This window comes from Aedes aegypti, chromosome 3, assembly GCF_002204515.2.
Source record: "Aedes aegypti strain LVP_AGWG chromosome 3, AaegL5.0 Primary Assembly, whole genome shotgun sequence".
NCBI classification, from domain to species: domain Eukaryota; kingdom Metazoa; phylum Arthropoda; class Insecta; order Diptera; family Culicidae; genus Aedes; species Aedes aegypti.
The window spans coordinates 107,284,986-107,304,225 of NC_035109.1; the positions used below are offsets into that span (position 1 = coordinate 107,284,986).

Sequence of the window (19,240 nt, forward strand, 5' to 3'; positions counted from 1 at the left end):
ATGTTGAGAAACCAGATTCGCCGGTTGAAGCCAAGGTTGTCGAAGCTGAGAAACCAGCATCGCCAGTCGCTGAAGCCGAGCCAATCGAAGAAGAAATTGTCGAAAAGGTAGAAGAGATTTCTGAAGTCAAGCCAGAAGAGAAACCTGTTGTCGAGAAGGCAGTTTCGCCGGTTGAAGCCAAGGTTGTCGAAGCTGAGAAACCAGCATCGCCAGTCGCTGAAGCCCAGCCAATCGAAACTGAAATTGTCGAAAAGGTAGAAGAAATTTCTGAAGTCAAGCCAGAAGAGAAACCAGTTGTCGAGAAGGCAATTTCGCCGGTTGAAGCCAAGATTTTTGAAGCTGAGAAACCAGCAAAGGTGGAACTTTTAAAATCAGAAAAAATCTCTACTCTCACTGATTCTGCATCTAAAGCAGAACAGTCAGAAGAAGTAGAGGAATCGGTCAAAATTATTGAAAAATCTGTCACAACTGTTGAACAACGGATCGAAGAGATCTCCACTTCTCGTGACTTAGATCAAACTTCTTTAGAACGGACACAATTACATGCTAATCTAGCTCAATCAGACATAGAAAACAGAGAGATTCTAAAAACAGTAGAACAACATGAAACAGAACTCAAAGATAGGACTGAAGTTGAACTAGACACTATGTTTTCCATTGCGTCAACAGTTACACAAGTTGATGCCAAAGTAAAACGATCATCTGGCATCGATGGCTCTACTGAACTAGAACATGACGATATAATTGTTACAACCGAAACATCAACTCAAAGAAAAGTATTGGATTTAACAGATAAGGTTAAAACTTCTCTAGAATTAAGACTTCAAGCAAATCAAGTGGAGAAATCCTATGTTGCGCAAGAGTCTGATCACTTTTCTGCTATTGATGAAAAGTGTGATTCAGATGCGGAACGTATTGGCAAGAAAGAGATTTCCGCACCATCTGAACGTTCAGATATTCTGGAAGATCTAAGAAGAGATGAGTCACGTTTAGCAGATACGAGAAAGAGTTCACTTTCTGCTGTTGAAGGCTCGAATTATGATGACGATTCACCACTACTCACTGACTTTACTACGTCTTCGATAACTTATGTGAGCGAACGAATTGATTCGTCTTCGCTGGAGTTAATGGCGGGAGATAGCTTTGGAGATTTTCTAAAGATCACACCAGCGATCGAGAAGAAACCTGACGTTTTATCACCCAGCTCATGTATTTCTTATGCAACGACTACTAGTGAGACGATTGAATCTTACACCCACGATACAGATCGATTGCAATACGCTGGCGGATCAATCCAGCAGGATATACCAACAGAATATGAACGATCAGTTTCCTTGAGTGACAAGGCTGCCTCGGACTTTTCTACCGAGTCAGCTACCAAATATAACCTGCCTTATGACACAGAATCTGACAGCCATGAGGCTGTGACGAGCGTACAAAAATCCCGAGATGAGTCACAGGAGATGAAGATGGTAAAGCCCGCCAAGTTAATGTCAATAGATCCACGGCACGAATCAGCTTCACCTCAAAGTGACGTTACTGAATACACGGAAAGTGTATCCTATGTAGAGTCAATTATTGACAGTACAAACTATGATAGCGCCTTAAAGCAGAGAGAAAAGCTGCAACTGGAGCAACTCCAGAAACAAGAAGAAAAGAAAGATGCTCAGGAGAAGTTGTTCCTTGAGAAGACTCAACTCATTAAGGAAGAGAAAGAGAAGTCGATCTCGAAGAAACAAATACTTGAAAAGAAAGAAACAAGTCAGACAAAGAAAAAGTCCAAACCAAAGGCTACGATAACAAAGATAAACCTACAAAACCAAGCGCCTATCGAGATTTCGAAACAATCCACTAAAACCGTTGATATTAAGTCTGGTTCAAAAAGTGTTGAATACATGACCAGCACTAGTCGTACCACCACGGTATCACGCACATACTCAACAACTAGAACTCACGGATACATGCAATCTACGCTTTCACGAGACCAAAAGGTATTGAAGCCATTGACCCTTAGTGAATCTACACATTCTTCTCCGGTGAAGTCTTCCCATCGCTCGACAACCTCTACAACGGTGGTACAATCATCAACAGAGAGGCGAGCTAAATCTTCCAGGGATACCTCTAGCGGCCGAACCGACATGGCCGCTACTAAGTCCCTAAGTAAATCTGAACCCATAAGTTCAAGCGCTGTGAAGAAACAAGAGCCTAAGCCATTGGTGCATAGCACTAAGCCTTCAAAACCTTCCACTGACCGTTTCGAACGAACCGGAAGATCATCTTCCTCGTCTGTAACTAGCAGCACTACTCGATCGCAGCGTGGCAGAAAAGTTACAACAGAAACGGTTGACAAGCAAGAACCAGTGAAGAAGGCTGATAAAGAACAAGCCAACCTAGTAACAAAGACAACAGTGAGTACATCTAAGAGCACGAAAGAACGCACCAACAAAAGTTTGATACCAGTAAAGGTTTCCAGCAGTAAGGGTACTCCAAAGAAAGAAGCTCTTACAAAAACCATTGCTGAGAAATCGCCGGTGAAAAAACCTGCCAAAACCATAATTGAGGTGCAGCCTCAGGAAACTGTGATAGTGAAGACATCTAAGTCCACCACCATTGATACAGCGCCGATGGCACCTGCTGCAAAAATTGGATTCGTCAAAACTGCGCCACGGGTAACCAGAACTGTGCACACGTCCGGTGATTCGAAACGAGACGACACCTATCGCTGCAAATCCGCTATGCACTATTCGTACAAAGATGCCGTCACGTTCGATCACGCTGAAATTCCGTCATCGTTACCGTCTAGTCCGAGCCGTCTCAATAAAAGTTCCTCCAATAGTACAAATGTGTTGACCAGCGAAGTCTTTACACGTACCATTGACTCGTCAAAGTCGATCGAAGTGATCTACCGACAACCGTCGACCTCAAACGAACTCATACGTAAAATTAACGAATACCGTTACAATGACATTGACCTGACGACCGACTCTAGCTTATCCGACTCCATAGCACTGCCTTCGTCGTCTTCCGAGCACGAAAGCGACGTCCTTGGTAAACGTAAACGCTCCGGCAGTCCAGCTTCACCTAAGCCATACACTACGACTTCTTCTGCGTCATCATCTACGGCGGTAACTACTCGTAAGCAAGCCGCTGCTACCGTCACCAGCTCGACTAGTCAACAGATCATAAGCGAGCAAAAATACCGCAAGTCGGACATATGGATGCGTACCGGTCCTCAACCATCGGACGTCATCCCCGTGCCCCTCGACAGTGGTGACGACGAGATCTATCAGGCGTTGCATGGCGCCGATCGCCGAACGGTGGCCTCTCTCGACGGAATTGTGATGGAAAGTCGCATCTCACCGATACTCGACTTCCGGGCATCCACACCACCACGTCTGAAGTATAAGTTTGATTACGATAGTTCCTTGTTTACAGGTAAATGTTCCTACTCTCCTGCTCGCAATCTCTATGCCAAAAAATAAATCCAAAATATATAGACACTCAAATTTTGCTGACATAATACTATTATAGAGATCTCCGCAGCCGTGACTTGTTATCTTTGGATATTCTCGCTACATACGATGCATCCCGTTCTCTTTCTCTTCCGCCAACTTATTTCGACTTTGTTTGATTTGGGAGCTCAGTATTATTAAATTTTATAAAAAAAGCCAAATTTTTAAGATATAAAAAGCTTGTTTAGTTCTTTTCCAAATTGTTTGCATATATGTACTACACATACACACACGATTCGCTACCATGTGTTTGTGAACTTGCCTATAGCAGTATTATGTCCAATGTCATCGGCGTCCAACAACAAACAAAAAACTGTATGTGTAACTGTTATCTGATTAATAGCACTTGATCACTCCTTCGCAGTCATAGGCAGACGTTTCGCATAAGTATGAAGACATGCAAAGATTATGCGAAGCGTCATACAGTGGGTACAGTGGCATAACCTCTCAGGAGAAGAGTCTAGTAGTCAGATAATCCCGTCGAATACACGTTAGCAGCCACAATATTCTACCCAAACAAGCAAACTACTCATATCAGTCGATGTTTTATTAATCGAACGTTAATTTTTTATCGATACATGCATAATTTGCCTTGCAATGCCATTGTTTAAGAATATTTACTATTTTATTTGGAATTTAAGTTTTGTTTAATTTAATTTGCAAATCTTTTCCTTTTTCTTTTGGGATTATACAAAAACTGGTCCTCTCAACGCAGGTTAAAGTTCAAAAAGACCATCAAACACGAGCAAACCTCCAACCGCTGCCAACATGTCAGAAATACCGGTAATCTCCATCACCCAAGAATGCTCCGATGATGAAATCGACGTCGATGAAATATCTAAATTAAACATAAACGAGGCACTCACCGATACGGAAGATCTCTTCATGGATCAGGACACGGTACGGTACCGCAAGGGTTCAGCATCGCCCAAAATCACTGGAAACAGTTTGATAGATGCCATCGTGCCGACTACGAACGGTTCGGTTACGGACGTGGAAGACTGTACCGATTCCGAAGACGAGATTGAATCTGAACAACCAAAGTCCGCACAGGAAGCGGATATTGCCCTAGATAGCTTCTTAGACCAAGGGTATGTAGATGAGATGACCAAATCGAGCAACAAAGGAGATAAACCGAAAACTTTAACTCGATGCTTCTCGAAAGCAAGCGAATCAAATTCATTGAAAGTGTTTGCCGATTCTACCAACGCACTAACTGACTGCGAAGACTGCGCCCTCTCAGATGACGACGATTCGCTGGGTGACGTATCAATACCGGACTGTCCAGAAGACATCTTGATGAAAGACACTGAAAAAGAGGCAGTTGACATTCACAACTCTATGAAGCGGAAACAGGAGAAACACGTGCACCACAAGCAGGAAGCTATCGATGAGAGTTCGTCCGAGTCGGACAATGATTGCAAGGTGCGTCACAGGAGAGGTCATCGCAAGCCAGAAGAGCGCCCTCGTTCGGACTATGAAAATTTCTCGCTCTCGGATGATGATATGGAAGGTGCTTGTGCAGCCAAACCTTCCAATCGACGATCGGCACTATTCGAGGCGGAAGAACTCGTCATGGAAGAAAGCGATGTCGAAGATGAAAAAACGCAGACTTTCCCAGAGATCAACATAACATTCGTTTCCGAAATGCCAGATACACCAACGGAGACAACCAGATCGATTAACAAGAGACCAACGAGCTTATCTGTCGCCGCTCCCAATGCGGACGAAGCCTTAACAGATGTAGAAAACTTGGATTCTTCCGACAGTGAAGATGAAAAGGCTACCGTCAAGCGTTTGATGCCACGTGCCGTAGTAAGGCCGGGAAGATTCGGAGGTGGAGGAACTACCGACGTAGAAGACTTCAACGACAGTGACGACAATGCTCAAGATGATCTAGACATAAAAAGGGAAGTTGGGCAAGAATTTCTCCCATCACCAGTTCGAGAAATTGCTATTCTAAGCCAAGCTGACTCTGGTGAACAAAAGCAGAATGTGATGCCACTGAACCAAGGGCTGCTAATGGTTCGCACTCCTGATATCGAACAAGCACTCACTGATGTGGAGGATATGTCAGACGCAGAAGAAACAGGTGAGATGTACGACAGTTCAAAATATACTATCGAATCGTTGCCTGAAATGGAGAATGGTGACGTTTACTCCAGTGATAACACCTGTGTCAAAACGGCAAAGTTACAAGTGATGAGTCCGGCGCAAGAGCCGAAAACCGACACAGAGGATCTGTTTTTTGAGCGAAGCACTTCCAACAGCGGCACTGGAAGTGAACTAAGACGGCGCCGCAAACCAAAGCATAGCATGGCGGCTGGAAACTCTTGCCAGCAATACAAGGGCAAGAAGTTTCTGGAAATGAAGGTAGAAACAGCTGCCACTGCTACCACGGATGTCGAAGATATGTATATGAGTGACGATGCAAAAGACTGTGGATTTGCGCCTTCAAAACAGCGTCGGGCCACAATCCAATTCAGTGGACTGACAGCTCCGTCGAACGATTGCGACGCAAAAACCGATGTAGAATTTCTATCGGGGGATGAATTGGTGAATGATCACCGCGGAGCATATTCGCCACAACTGTGCTTTGATGGATACGCATCGGTTATCAAAGCACGAGAGCGTAACGGTCTAACCAAATCCGATGGTCTACTGGACGGGTACGCAATACCACTGATACGGAAAGTATCACCAAGCCCCGATACGCATAACTGCAATACCGACAGCGAAGACATGCAAGGCGTGTCCGATGAGGAGGAACATTTGAACGGAAGCTACTCTCGGGCGCAGACGGCAACTCCATATGAGTTGACACGGGCTCTGGACGAAAGTGCAGGATGCGAAATCCACGAGTCAAGTGCTCGCGTCAAAGGAGTGTTGTTGGACGTAAAGGGCATGACCGGCGGCGATCAACAGGATATGCATACTGACGTGGAGTACCTGGATGAGGACGCCGGGAACGGCGTGGATCAATAAGTTCGTAGAGCAGTTCTGGAGAGAGGGGGTTTCGTGTTTTTATGGCTATGATATGGTATGGTATGGTAAAGTACGTTACGTTTTTTTAGGCCAAGCAGTGTTGATTTTTTTTATTTCTGGTTGTTTTGTGAGTCGAGTGATAGGGGAACCCGTAGAAGCTGGAGGAAACAAAATGTGGCATCACTCGACTCGCAGAATAAGCCTCATTTATTGTGTCTTCTCTGTTGGTATGCGTGACTTTAGAGGCTTGCTGTTAACATAGGCTATGACTTTTATTTTACTAAGTTATTACAAATATTGTTCAATTACTTTAACCATCTACCCAAGTATTATATTATACTCGTTGAAACGCTAATTAAGTTCCTATTTAGGCAGAAAACAAAATACTCAGAACCCCTTAGTCGACCGTTGATCCACTGTTGAAGACATACTTTTATCGTTGTGCTTTTGTTCCTCTAATTTGTATTCCAGATGACAAGCAAGAAGAAGAGACACAAGCATCCACAAGACTCGAAGGTTAGTATGACGGTTCGTCGTCCCCATCTTTTGTTCGTGTTCGTTTCTTCGAATTGTTAATATTTTTGGTCTTCTTCACTCCTTTTGTTTTGAATCGTGTATCACCTCAAAATCTCTTTTTCGTATAAGCACACCAACACTTCAGCACACAGACCCAAGCGCACGAATACTCACAAACACATGTGGAAGAAATCCCACAGTCACACATCAAACACAATCGAAGCGCTGAGAGCCAAATTTCTATGAGTTCAAACTGATTCTGGTTGCAAAAACTCGTTGCTCGTTTTTCTTAGCGAAATAGTTTCTTCTAAACAGGTTGCTAAAGCTAATGCGTCCACTTCATAGGTGCTACTTAGTGTCGATCATTATATTTGGGTATCTAGAAATGCTAATTTTGAAGCTCCGAAGAAAAAAGCGAAATATAATAGCAAGCAAATGCTGATAATTCTCATCAAACGCGATCATCCACTCATCATCTCATCTCATTGCCTCATTCTTCCGCTCTTACTCTCGCTGATGGTCATGATCGCAGCGGGCGAAGGGTGATCATGAATGCCCCTTCATCTCTTTTAATCAAGGCCGACAAAATTTGCTCTAGTCCGCGAGTGCTAGAGTTCAGCCAATACAATGATGCGTTCAATGATAACTATTTTCTCCTAAATCCCTTTTTCATTTCAGGCCAAGAGTATCTTAATTTTGTACAGTCGGAAGCTAGTAACTTAGTCGATAGCATATTGGAGCAGAGTGTATCGATCGTAAACAACTCCCAAACGCAACAGGACGTTGCGATCGAAACGCAGGCTCAGTCGGAAAGCGAACAATACGCAATCCGCAGCGATATCCTATCGTCTAACGAAGCCGATCATGTCGTTAAGTCGCCCACCATAGAGTCTATGTCAGGCAAGTCTTTCGATGATAATATTAGCAATCCCGACTATGACAGTAGCGAAGCCAACCACCAGCATCTAGCGAATCTAGCTGGTGGTCTGCCCCCATCCTATTCTGGTGAAGCTATCGACGGTTCCACAAAGCCAACAGGAACAACCGCTAACGAACCTGTTGGCGTTGATGGGGCCGTCCGCGATGATCAAGAGCGCCGAGCGAACAAAATAGAACGACGCTTCGAGCGATTGTCGTCCGAAATCGAACCGGAAGCGATGCTGGACAAAAATCACGAATATGACGAAGCCATTGCCCAAATCAAAGATGAAGTTTCAATGCTGCAGAGTGAATTTTCGAAAATGAGCTGGGACGAGAGCATGTCTGCTACGACTGGTGATTTCGGTTCCAGTACACCCGATCACGATCTACAAGGTAGCGACTAGTTGAACACGCGATTTTACTAAAATTGTACAAAACTAGAAAATCAAAGGTGTAAATACAATGATAATCACAAAACGATACAAAACAGTAAGCTGAACAATGTATTGATATCTGTAAAGTGTTGAATACTAACTGATCAGATATCAGATCCATCTTTTGTGCAGTTTGTTGCTTCTGTTCCTTATTCGTTATCATTGTACTTGGATCTCAACTATTCAAATCTAACATTTTCTTTCTATAAAAGCATGTCAGTATCTACGTTCTTTCGGTTCAGTTTCATCATATTGTTTTGCCCCACAGTAAAACAAAATAGTAACAAAAGCATTGGAGCTCCATTTTCGAAAACCTCACCGAATTGGCATTTGAACACAAGATACGTTTCGCTTTTTTCTCTGACTAAATCAATATAACTAACGCAACTAACGGTTCTTAACAACGTCCGTTTCACCGGAAACCCCTAAGCCATTAATCAACCAGAATCAGAACTCATCGGTCTGTTTTGTACGTCTTCTTTTTGTCATATGATTTAAGTTCCTTTCGACTACCACCAAACCTCGTAAAACAATCAACGATATCAACGCATTCTCTTCCGTCCATAACCTTAACACGCTTTTTTCACCGCTTTTATTCTTATAGAAACAGATACGCAACCACAAACAGAAATTACCATTCCAAAGCCAACGCCGCGATCGCAATCTAATCTTACTGCTGAAGCTGATGCCTCTGCTGCAACCACTAGTGTCACTACTACCACCACCACTACAGCTGCTACTAGCTCTGCTGCTGCTGTTGCCTCCTCACTAACAACATCCGCTCTTGCTATCAAGCCCACGGAAGAAGCTTCCATCGTGGAAACAGCTCCCGACCACGACAAACCAATCGGCGGTTTATCCGGAGACGCAAGTGAATTCTCCAGCAGTCAGGAACCTCTTCCGGTTCCACGGCCTCGTACCAGCATCTCATCGCGTACCGATACTCAGACACGATCCAGTATCATCGAGTCCTTCGATCAACCGGAAGACTCAATCGAGCAGTACCCCGAACCATCCAGTCAACGACAGGAATCCATAGCCTCCGAAGACTTCTCCGGTGCCGCTCAGAAAGACTCCGGAGAGTTCGAAACCAGCGATGATGACCTGTCTGCAACCAAATTTTACATTGGCGAACGGAGTTCTGACGTAATCACTCGAACTTCGTCCGATAAACGCGCAGACTACGCATTTGATAACATTGGTTACGAATACTCTCAAGACTCGGGTGCAGATGATGAACTACATCCGGACCAATTTAAAACCTATCGCGAAAAAGTTGTCCAAGAAGATTCATTCACGCTTAAGCATCTTCAGGAGGTGGAAAGCGGTACAGCTTTGGATGAAGAAATCAAAGCCGAAGTCATCGAAATTATCGAAGGTATCGCCGAATCCAAAACCTTCGAACTAGATCTCGAGAGACCTATTGATGCTCCTCGGCAGCCCGTGGTACACTCACCAATCAAACCACAGGTTGCTAAACTTGTCGAAAGCGCAAAACCCCCTACGCAAACATCAGCCGATACCGAAGAACATTCTCAGCAAGAGGATCTTACGTCGTCCGAAGCAATCAAACGCACAATCGATGAATTAACTATCGAGAAGACCCTCGAGGAGGTCAAGGAATCTCTGGATGCTTTACACGAAGAACTAATTGAATCCGTGGTCGATGGCAAGCTTATCAAACAATCACCATCCGAATTTGAATTCAAAGTTCTGCCCTCTGCCAAGTATTCCCAAGATCCAATCTTCGAGGCACAACAGGAGGAAATTATCGCAACCACAACTGCCGCCACTGTAGTCCTAGCCGAAACCGTCACTACGACTACCATAATTTCCGAACCGATTATCCTTACCGAAACCAAAGCCGAATCCTTCGAGCAAAAAATATCCGACCCGGAATCCAAAGAAACATCGTTTGAATCAGCCCGACCAGACGCTCCAACTCCGATTTCGTCGGATAGTTCATTCGCCAAGCTAGATGTTTCACCGCGGATGCGCAAGTCGCCACATCATCCAAAAGGCACTCGGTGGTCAGCAACCGACATTGACAGCTCCGGCGAAAGCCACTACCAAAGCTTCGAGCAAACGACGGACAGCAGTCGGCCGCAATCGTCCGATGTTGAGAACCTGATGCAGCAATACGCGTCATCAGAATACGAAACAGCTCTGGATGCGTCGATCATTCCACCATCGACCGAGTATCACAGTGCGGCCAGCACGCTAAATTCCTTCAACGTGACCTCTCATGATAGCATGAAAAGCTTTGACTCGGAGAGTTCCGGAAATTTGGCAAGTATCGAGTCCGAAGCTACCGAGACCCTAGTCCCATCTACAATGGACATTGATTTTGACTCGTCGGACGCAGCCGCACTGATGCACGATGATTCCGAGGACGATCTCCGCGATAAACTTCTGCTGGACGACAAGGAAGACCTCTCGTCTGTATCCGGTACCACCCCTGCTGCGATGAAGCGATCGCAAGAAATGCACTTCACAGTCGACTTGAAAGATGAACAGTTACAAGATTCGCAAGAAGTGTTCCAGCTACAAGAAGACGTCGAGCGTCTAGCACAAGAGCAATCAGAACGACTCAGTTCAAGCATTGGCCACGCGCTGGACCTGATGGAATCCATGAAGGCCTCCTCTTTGGAAGACGTCAAAACAGAGTGCATTGACGATATCAAGCTTGGCACGAGCCTGGAAGATGGAAGCATTTTATCGGTCAGTTTGTCTAGCGCTTCAAACCTAGAAACAATCATGGAAAATCTACCGGAAAAGGGAGCCGAAAGCCTTCCGACTCACATGGAAATAGGGTTGGATGCCATAACACCAATTGTGGGCACGGATATGATCGGCGACATCACCTTAACATCGACCGTCGTTCGAGAAGGTGACGTGAACTTTCTGAATACACAAGCTACGACGGAAACGGTGGTGGCCAAGGAAGTGACAGAGGAAACTTCGAAGAAACGCGGCCATAAGCGCACCGAAAGTACCATCTCCGGGCAGCTGATGTCGGAGATTGCAGCAGAAGCGCGAGAATCATTGGATTCTCAAGAAGAATCAGTTTCGCAGGAACCATCTAAGCAGTCGAGCTTGGAACGTGACGACACTAGAGAAGAGTCTTCCGACTCAGATTACGATCGATATGAATCAGAGTACTCGCGTTCGTTCCGAGCACCATTGATCCAATCGCAGAAAAAGAAAAAGGACAAACTCAATGAAGGATATGAAATGGAGGTCGAACATGACAGACGTAATTCGTTCTCGCCTTCTAGTTCGGTTATCGAAACGATCGTCGAAGATGTTCACGCAGAGATCGAACAGGAGGATGAAGCTCAGCAGTTGATGGAAATCAAGAAGGAGAAGCTACAGGAGTATCAGCAAGCTTCCGCAATAAGCATTCCGGATATTCAGGTAACGGACGATGTCCAAGTGGATGAACCAGAAGAAGAAGAAGAAGAAGTCGCATCTTACTCTACGAAACAGATGGTACGAGAGGGTAGCGACCATAAGATTCAGTACGCTACGCAAGAGGAATTCAAGATAAGTGAGGAGCAATATCAAGAGATGATCGAGCAAAAGTACAAGTCAAAGATGGCTGACATCACGACCAAGTTTGATTTTGAAGGAGATGACAAGGATGATTCAGCTGGGTCGGATTCTTTTGAAATGTTGGAACAACCGGATATTTCGGATGAGTTTGTGATTGTTGAAGAAGTTGCTCGTGAAGCACACGAGTGCGACATGGAGGGAAAGAGCGTATCTATCAAAAAGGTTAAGTTGGAGAAAAAACATGACGAAGATGTGGAAAAGATACTGGTGAAATCGGCTCCAGCACACACGAATGCCGGTTCGATGTATGCAAATATGCGGGAGGATATGATGTATGCATTCGAGGACAGTCCACCAACGGGCAGTGAAGAAGTTGACCCCAATGGAGTGACAATGGATCTGTTGAATAATGGTTTCCCACTGGAGGAAAGTAAGCGATGGGTAGAGATGCAGTTGGCTGAAACACAGAATTATCGCTATCCGTACGACGAACGCTTGGAAGACATCAAAGAAGAAGATACGGACTTTGAAGTCGGTAGTAGCCGAATTGGAAGTATCAAGGACTCATTCTCTAGCACACCGGATTATGATATGTTGGCGAAGAGGTTAGCTTCAAGAGGAGGAGAACATGACGACATTTCAATGAGCAGTTTGCAAGAATTTGAAAATTTAGAGCACGTTATCTCTTTGGAAAACCGAAAGATGCAGCAAGGTTCTCAGGATTCGTTGAGCAATGGAAGTTTCACACGGCGTTTCCTGGCCCGTGGCGGTCATGGAGACGACATTAGCCTATCCAGTTTGAAAGAGTTTGAAGGACTGGAAACAGCATGCTTGGAAGCACATCTGATAGAAATCAAGGCCAAAGAAGAAGCAGCTCTGTTGTTGTCACGATCGGATGAATCGAACAAGTCGGACAGATCGAATGGCGCCAAGAAAAGCCCACCCACCAATGGAACTGTGGTGAGGGCAACTACAAGCAGCACAACTGTTACAACTGGACCGGAAACAACCGCGAAAGTCGAGGTAAAAACCGTGACTACGGAAATGAGTAAGGATTCATTGTCTACTACAACTACTGCAACAACTGTTACAACAATTTCCCATGAAAGTCAAATTAGACATGCTATGGAAGAGGAAGATACATCGCATCTGTTGACGGTGTCCAGCGACAGCCTTGACGGCAACCGTCTACAGAAACAAACAATCAGCAAGGACACTCTTCCTTCGGCACATTCCAGCAGCGATAGCTTGGAGATTAACAACAGGAACAATGTTGACGTTATGACCAGCAGTATTGATTCGATCGAATTTTCCCGAGCAGGAGCGTTGACAACCCGCTCGTCAAGATCAGATTCGATTGAACAGATGGCGTTGCAACAACCTCAGCGCAGTGACAGTACAGACTCAATCGAGATGCACCATGCCGTCATGTCCAGAGCTAGCGAAACCAAACGTGACTCGCTAGATTCTCTACCATACAGTATCGAGAACAAAAGCGCTTCCAGTAGCCCAACAAAACCGGCATCCGGACAACGTATTGCCACGGAGAGCGTGCAGATCGCAGGTACAAGCACAATGAGCTATCACATGGGAGGTATGAGCAAAGACATTTCCGTGGATTCGTTAACCGGGCAGGATGCTTTTCTAACCAGCACAGAGAGCCTGGAGACCAGCTCAACGGCAACGAATGCCACCTACCAGAACGAAACCGACTCGCAAATGTCGTCCAGTGTGACGAGCTGCGGTTCAATAACAATGGTCGATACGCTAGATAACATCGGTGACCTGGAAGGCTTCGGGCTGCAGGAAAGTGTAACCTTCAAGAGCAGCAGTAGCAGTAGCAGCACCATGGTCACAGCAAGCTCTAGCAGTACTCAACAACAGCAGCAGCAGCAACAACAATATCAACAGCAAACGACAACCCTTCGAAGCAGCACTACATCGACCTCGTCGACCGGCGCCAGGAGCGAATTTCCACTTTCGGAAATCGAACTGTTAAGTAGACGAATGTACCCAGGTTAGATCTCGCAAACTTAATACTATTCGCCTTCAAGCCTATGTATAACTCTATCTATATAAACAAGTTATCTCTTTAGTTCAGCGCCTGTTAGGGCAGGGAAAGAACCATAAACTCGAAGCCCCATTGTTTGTTTTCGCTCAGCGTTGTTAATGCAACTTGTTTCCGAGTCGAAATGGAGCTCACCAGAAAGTTTAGTTTCCTTGATTTGTGTTTCCTTATGGTTTGATCGACACTAGCTTTTACCGAAGTCATGCATGCCGAGTTTTTTTCTTCTTAGAGAGTGCTAGGTTGATAATTTTATTTAACGTTCTATGAACTTACAAGTACGCGCGTGTAGACCGCATAGAGCAATAGTAAAGTGCTGAACCATTTCCGTTCTTGCTTACAGGGGACTTAACATTCGATGACGCAAAGGAGTCCGCCAAGGAGAAGCTACAAAGCGTAAGTCAGATAAAACTGGTATGATGACGTTGTCAATTTCATTCATGTTTATGTTCAACGAACAATATTCAAATGATTGTCTATTCGCTATTGTTTTATCTAATTAGAAGAACAATTAACGCTTGCGATATTTAGCAGGCAATAAACCAAGTGTCTACCGGACAGTCCTTCACCTTTTAATCAACTATTTAAACAGAATCTTTGGATACATTACGCTCATTACCGTCATCTTGCGGGTCACTACAGAATGAACCGGATGTCTACCAGACAGCTCTCGATTTTTCTTCTTTTTGACATTACATTCTCACTAGGACATAACCTGCTTTCCAGCTTAGTGTTCTTTGCCGAAGTTGCCATTTTTCATGTGTATATTGTGTTTTTTTATTTTTTATAGTAAAGACTGGATTCGGAAAAAATAAGACACACAAAAATGATCGTTAGAAATTTATTCAAAATCGGGTACTTCTCAAATTTTCAGGGATGAAATAACTATATATTAGCTATGTTTCGGCATAATTGATTTATTGAATTTTATCCCTCAAGCTAAATGCTCGTACATTTCTGTTAATACTGCTCATGAGATCTTGGGCAAGGCTTTGCCCATCTTTCTTACACAATTTCTCCCAGTTTTTCTTCAAAGCTTCATCGGTTTTGAATGTTACCAGTCATCATGGTAATCGATCTGGTGTTTATCGAACAGTCCTGGGTCGTCTATTTGAGAATTCATATGGAGATTTCTCTTAAACATGCTTCACGTATTTCATCTAGTATTCCGTCTTGAATGCCACCTTACACCGTGGATTCTCCTAAGAAGTTGCTTTAAGTTAGTCCTGGTTATTCTGCAAGGATTCATCCAGCGATTTTTTATTAATTCCATCAAGAATTGAACTAGGAATGACTAGGATATTTTGGACTGTAACTTACACGTCGTGGTGAAACCCGTCTCTAAGCTCTACAGTCTGCGCTACAACATTGGACAACGCTATCTACTTCCTTAAGTTTATGTTTACCTTTCTCTCGCAGTCTTCACTTTATTTGGGGCTCCACCAACTGCAGCATCTGCTATAACGCTACTTCGCTTTCCACTGGCTTTTTCTTCTACTGCAGCTTCTTGCAGAACTACTTCTATCTGTTCCGTTCGTCCATTAAGTGCGATTCGGAACTTCAGAGATTCATGGATTCACTTTGGGTATTTACGCACACTTGGGGCACGGATCGTCAAGAAAACAATACTGAACTTGTGAATAAAGTCAACGCTGGTTTACGAACTGATTGAATTCTACAATCGCGATGCCTTGAATGTCCAACTCCTTCATTTTGGGTGCTTCAACATCCATCGCCTTGAACTTCTTTCTACCTTATTGAACAATGGGTAAACGAGCTACTAGGGCCCCACCATGACTCACTTTGACATGTTTTTTTTTTTTTTTTTTTAACTTTGTAATAAGAAGCACTTCAATACGGAGCATTTTTTGCCCAAATATGAGCCTAGTAGTTTTAAAAAAAACTGCCGTAGTGAATCTAATGTGCCAAAAATAGGATACGGTGCCCAACGAGTGTTTCAAACGTAAAACTAAGGATCACCAGGCTAATGATGAATCATCTTCATGGATCATCTTCTTTGACTCCTTTGTTCCTTCGCCAAATCGTTGTAAACTTGATCTGCCCGCCTGGTTCTCCACGCTTCACTACTTTTTGATCAACTGGATCCAAAGCGAACACCATCTTTGCACACCGAAGCCTTTCATCTTTTACTACCTTCAGAAACTGGATTCGTCGTAGATTTGGCTAACCTGCGAATCATTTTGCGCCGCCATACGTCATTCCCCTGTACATCATCGAAGGTTATCCTAATCACACAACTTCAAACTCCACAAATGCAATGTTTCTTGATTGCAGCGTCTTGTGGAGTCCGTAGAAGCCCGACTTTACAAAAGGATGCGTCTCTGTGTTTCAAGCTTAACGTTGTTTTTATAAGTGATCAAGATTCCCCGGTTGACGAACTCGTCCACCATCTCGGAGATATTCTGCTTATCGTAAAACTGTTTTTAGGGGAAACCCGACGCGCTCGACCCTGCAACACCAGTCCGTCTTTAGCTGCCTCACGTATTAGGAAAGCGCATAGGTTTCTAATGTTTAGCCGACAATGCTCATATCTCACGCGAAGCAAACAATATGACTGGATCTCTTAAAAATCCGTTCTACTCCCTCGTTTGCAGTACTGACGTAGACATTTCCTTCGTTGTCTTGACTCTCATTGCCTGCGTTCTCAGCACCATTCGAATGTTCATCGAAATGCTTCGTTCGTCCCTCAATATGCGCCCTTCCGTAACTCAACACATCTCGAACCTGAGGCACCTAATGAATCTACCTAGCTCGCTGCACCCTACGCCTGTTTTCCCACATTCTTGCAACATGAACCGTCCAGCGTATTCTTCCAGCTTTTGCTACCTTCATGATACTGAGTTTGCCATAGAGTTGAGCTAGCTCGTGGTTCATTCTTCGCCGCCACACACTGTTCTCCTACACGCTGCCCAAAATCGTCCTTAGTACTCGGCGTTCGAAAACCCCAAAAGCTTGCAAGTCCTCCTTGAGAGCAGTCAACGTCTCATGCCCGTAGAGGACTTTCGGTCTTATGAGCGTTTTGTACATCGTGCATTTGGTGCGAGGGCGAATCATTCTTGACCACAGGAACCCCGTGGTAGGCACGACTTCCACTGATGATGCGCCTTCGTATTTCCTGACTAACATTGTTGTCAGCCGTCAGCAAGGATCCGATGTAGACTAACTCGTCCACCACCTCGAAGGTATCCCCGTCTATCGTGACACTGCTTCCAAGGCGGGTCCTGTCGCGCTCAGTTCCGCCTACGAACATGTACTTTGTTTTCGACGCATTTACCACCAGTCCGATACTTGTTGCTTCGCGTTTCAGGCGGGTGAACAAATCTGCCACCGTTTCAAATTTTCTCCCTATATAATATCCATGTCGTCCGCAAAGGAAACACATTGTTCGGATCTCGTAAAAATCGTGCCTCCACTATTAAGTCCGGCTCTCCACATGACACCTTCAAGCGCAATATTATATTGAACAACAGGCACGAAGCTTTCTACGTATTTCTTTATATTTCCATTTCCATCGTCGAAAGCGATTTGACGCTCGTAAATATCACTTACTTATATGTCCTCTGCCAAGGAGTACGCTTTTTCATTGCTCGTGATGGAGCAATGAGAAGGTACACACGCCAGAAGAAAGATTATTATTAACCAAATCCGCTCATGAAAGAAATTGACAACTATTAACAATACAAAAAAGCATTAAATAGCAAATAATACTTTACATTTTATTTTATCTTTATTTCAAACAGAAAACGACTGAGAAGGAGGACTAAGCGACAACACTTCGATCGAACAGCGTACGTGGAGATCAGCTGATATGATTTCCATCCGCTTTATATACAAACTTACACACAGAGAGAAAGCAACCAAAGGCATCCTTTTTCCAGATATTTAATAATACTTTTACTAACAAAACAAGCAAAATTGCAGTAAATCATACTGAATCTATTCACTTACTTATCGTATTAAAGACAAAAAAAAAAGAAAACAAAGCAAAAACCGCTGCGGAATAATCAAGACGTATATTGTAAAGCTTAGCTCAATTTTTGTTGACTCTATAAATCACTAACAGAAACTAATTAGAAAACAAATCACATATACAACATCCAGGAAGCAACTAATCTCTAGCTAAACAAATAACCAGCAAAAAAGAAAACATAAAGAACACGAAAATAATCGTAATGGTAAATCACCAACTTCAACAAAAAAAAACACTAGTCGAGGAATGAGAGGAAAACAGATTAATCAGCTCTTACGAAGTCATCGGACAAGGCAGAGGACGCAATTCCGAATCCAACAGAAAAAAAAGAAATGATGGGAAAAACTCAAATGTTTTCACAAAAAAAAAACTTATTTCAGATGTTTATCGACCTTATCGCATATATTGCTTCTTGTGACACAGTCAAAGAACGAGTTAAAAAGGAAACATAACACCTTGGAAGTTATTTTATGTTTTGCATCGATGTTTGATTTTTGAATAATAAACTGAATTCCATGTAATGTGATTGAAATTTTATCTAAATCGATTGAAGAACAAAATATTGCGAATTAATCAAGGAAAAAAACTCGTTAACGTTATCATTTTTTTTTTCGATATTGATCAACCAAATTGATATCTAGTGTATCGCAAGTGAAATAACAACAACATATGATAAACAGTGGAGAATAAAAAATAAGAACACGAAAAAATGTGAAAGAACAACACCTCTAGCAAACCAAGTATTTTACATGATATTTAAGGTAAACAAACCTAAATGAAAAGAAAGAAAAAAAATAACAAAAAAAAACAACAAGGTAAATATTATATTGACTCGATGTAAAATTTGCGAAACTATCAAATAAATGCTTAATAAAAAAATTAAAAAATTATTGTTTTATTTTCCCTATTTTTTTATGTTTTATTTTTGACCAATTGTAGTGTGTTCTGCCAATATTTGAACTTGACAAAATCATGTTGATTAACTTCGAAACATTTTTTTATTATCTTTATTAACAAGATTTTTAACCATGGGTTACTTCACCTCTGGACCAGCGGCTTAACTTCCCTTCCAAAGGAAGTCGTCACTATAATTTTCGAAGTCATAAGTGACTATCTCGGGGATGGGATTTGATTCCAGGTCCTCGGAGTGAGAGGCGTGTGTTGAAAGCACATTTATATTGATAGTTATTTCAGCTTTGATGATAGTCTAACCACAACTATGATTTATAGTCATAGTGATTCATGCGAAGCTCGACCGGGA

The 19,240-nt window shown here is 43.4% G+C and overlaps 1 protein-coding gene across 4 annotated transcripts; it reads left to right on the forward strand.

The window, feature by feature from the left end:
• Nucleotides 1–292: 292 nt before the first annotated feature.
• Nucleotides 293–17,961, forward strand: LOC5575021 (serine-rich adhesin for platelets). Of its 4 annotated transcripts, none has more exons than XM_021853988.1 (6): nt 294–3,435; nt 6,969–7,013; nt 7,692–8,327; nt 8,973–13,940; nt 14,332–14,384; nt 17,750–17,961. In XM_021853988.1, exons 1-6 carry the CDS (start codon nt 648–650, stop codon nt 17,771–17,773), a joined length of 8,514 nt encoding a protein of 2,837 aa, XP_021709680.1. In that variant the 5' UTR covers nt 294–647; the 3' UTR covers nt 17,774–17,961. The 4 variants fall into 4 exon arrangements, with proteins under 4 accessions (XP_021709682.1, XP_021709680.1, XP_021709683.1 ...); XM_021853991.1 differs by lacking the exon at nt 294–3,435 and adding an exon at nt 6,535–6,562; XM_021853990.1 differs by lacking the exon at nt 7,692–8,327 and having other exon boundaries at nt 293–3,435.
• Nucleotides 17,962–19,240: the final 1,279 nt, after the last annotated feature.

Bases quoted from the DNA above. Each gene is read 5' to 3' on its own strand.
- LOC5575021 (XM_021853988.1), top strand. From the start codon at position 648: ATGTTTTCCATTGCGTCAACAGTTACACAAGTTGATGCCAAAGTAAAA. The intron at 3,436-6,968 runs GTAAATGTTCCT...TTTGTATTCCAG, and splicing joins CGATAGTTCCTTGTTTACAG to ATGACAAGCAAGAAGAAGAG. The intron at 8,328-8,972 runs GTAGCGACTAGT...TTATTCTTATAG, and splicing joins ACCCGATCACGATCTACAAG to AAACAGATACGCAACCACAA.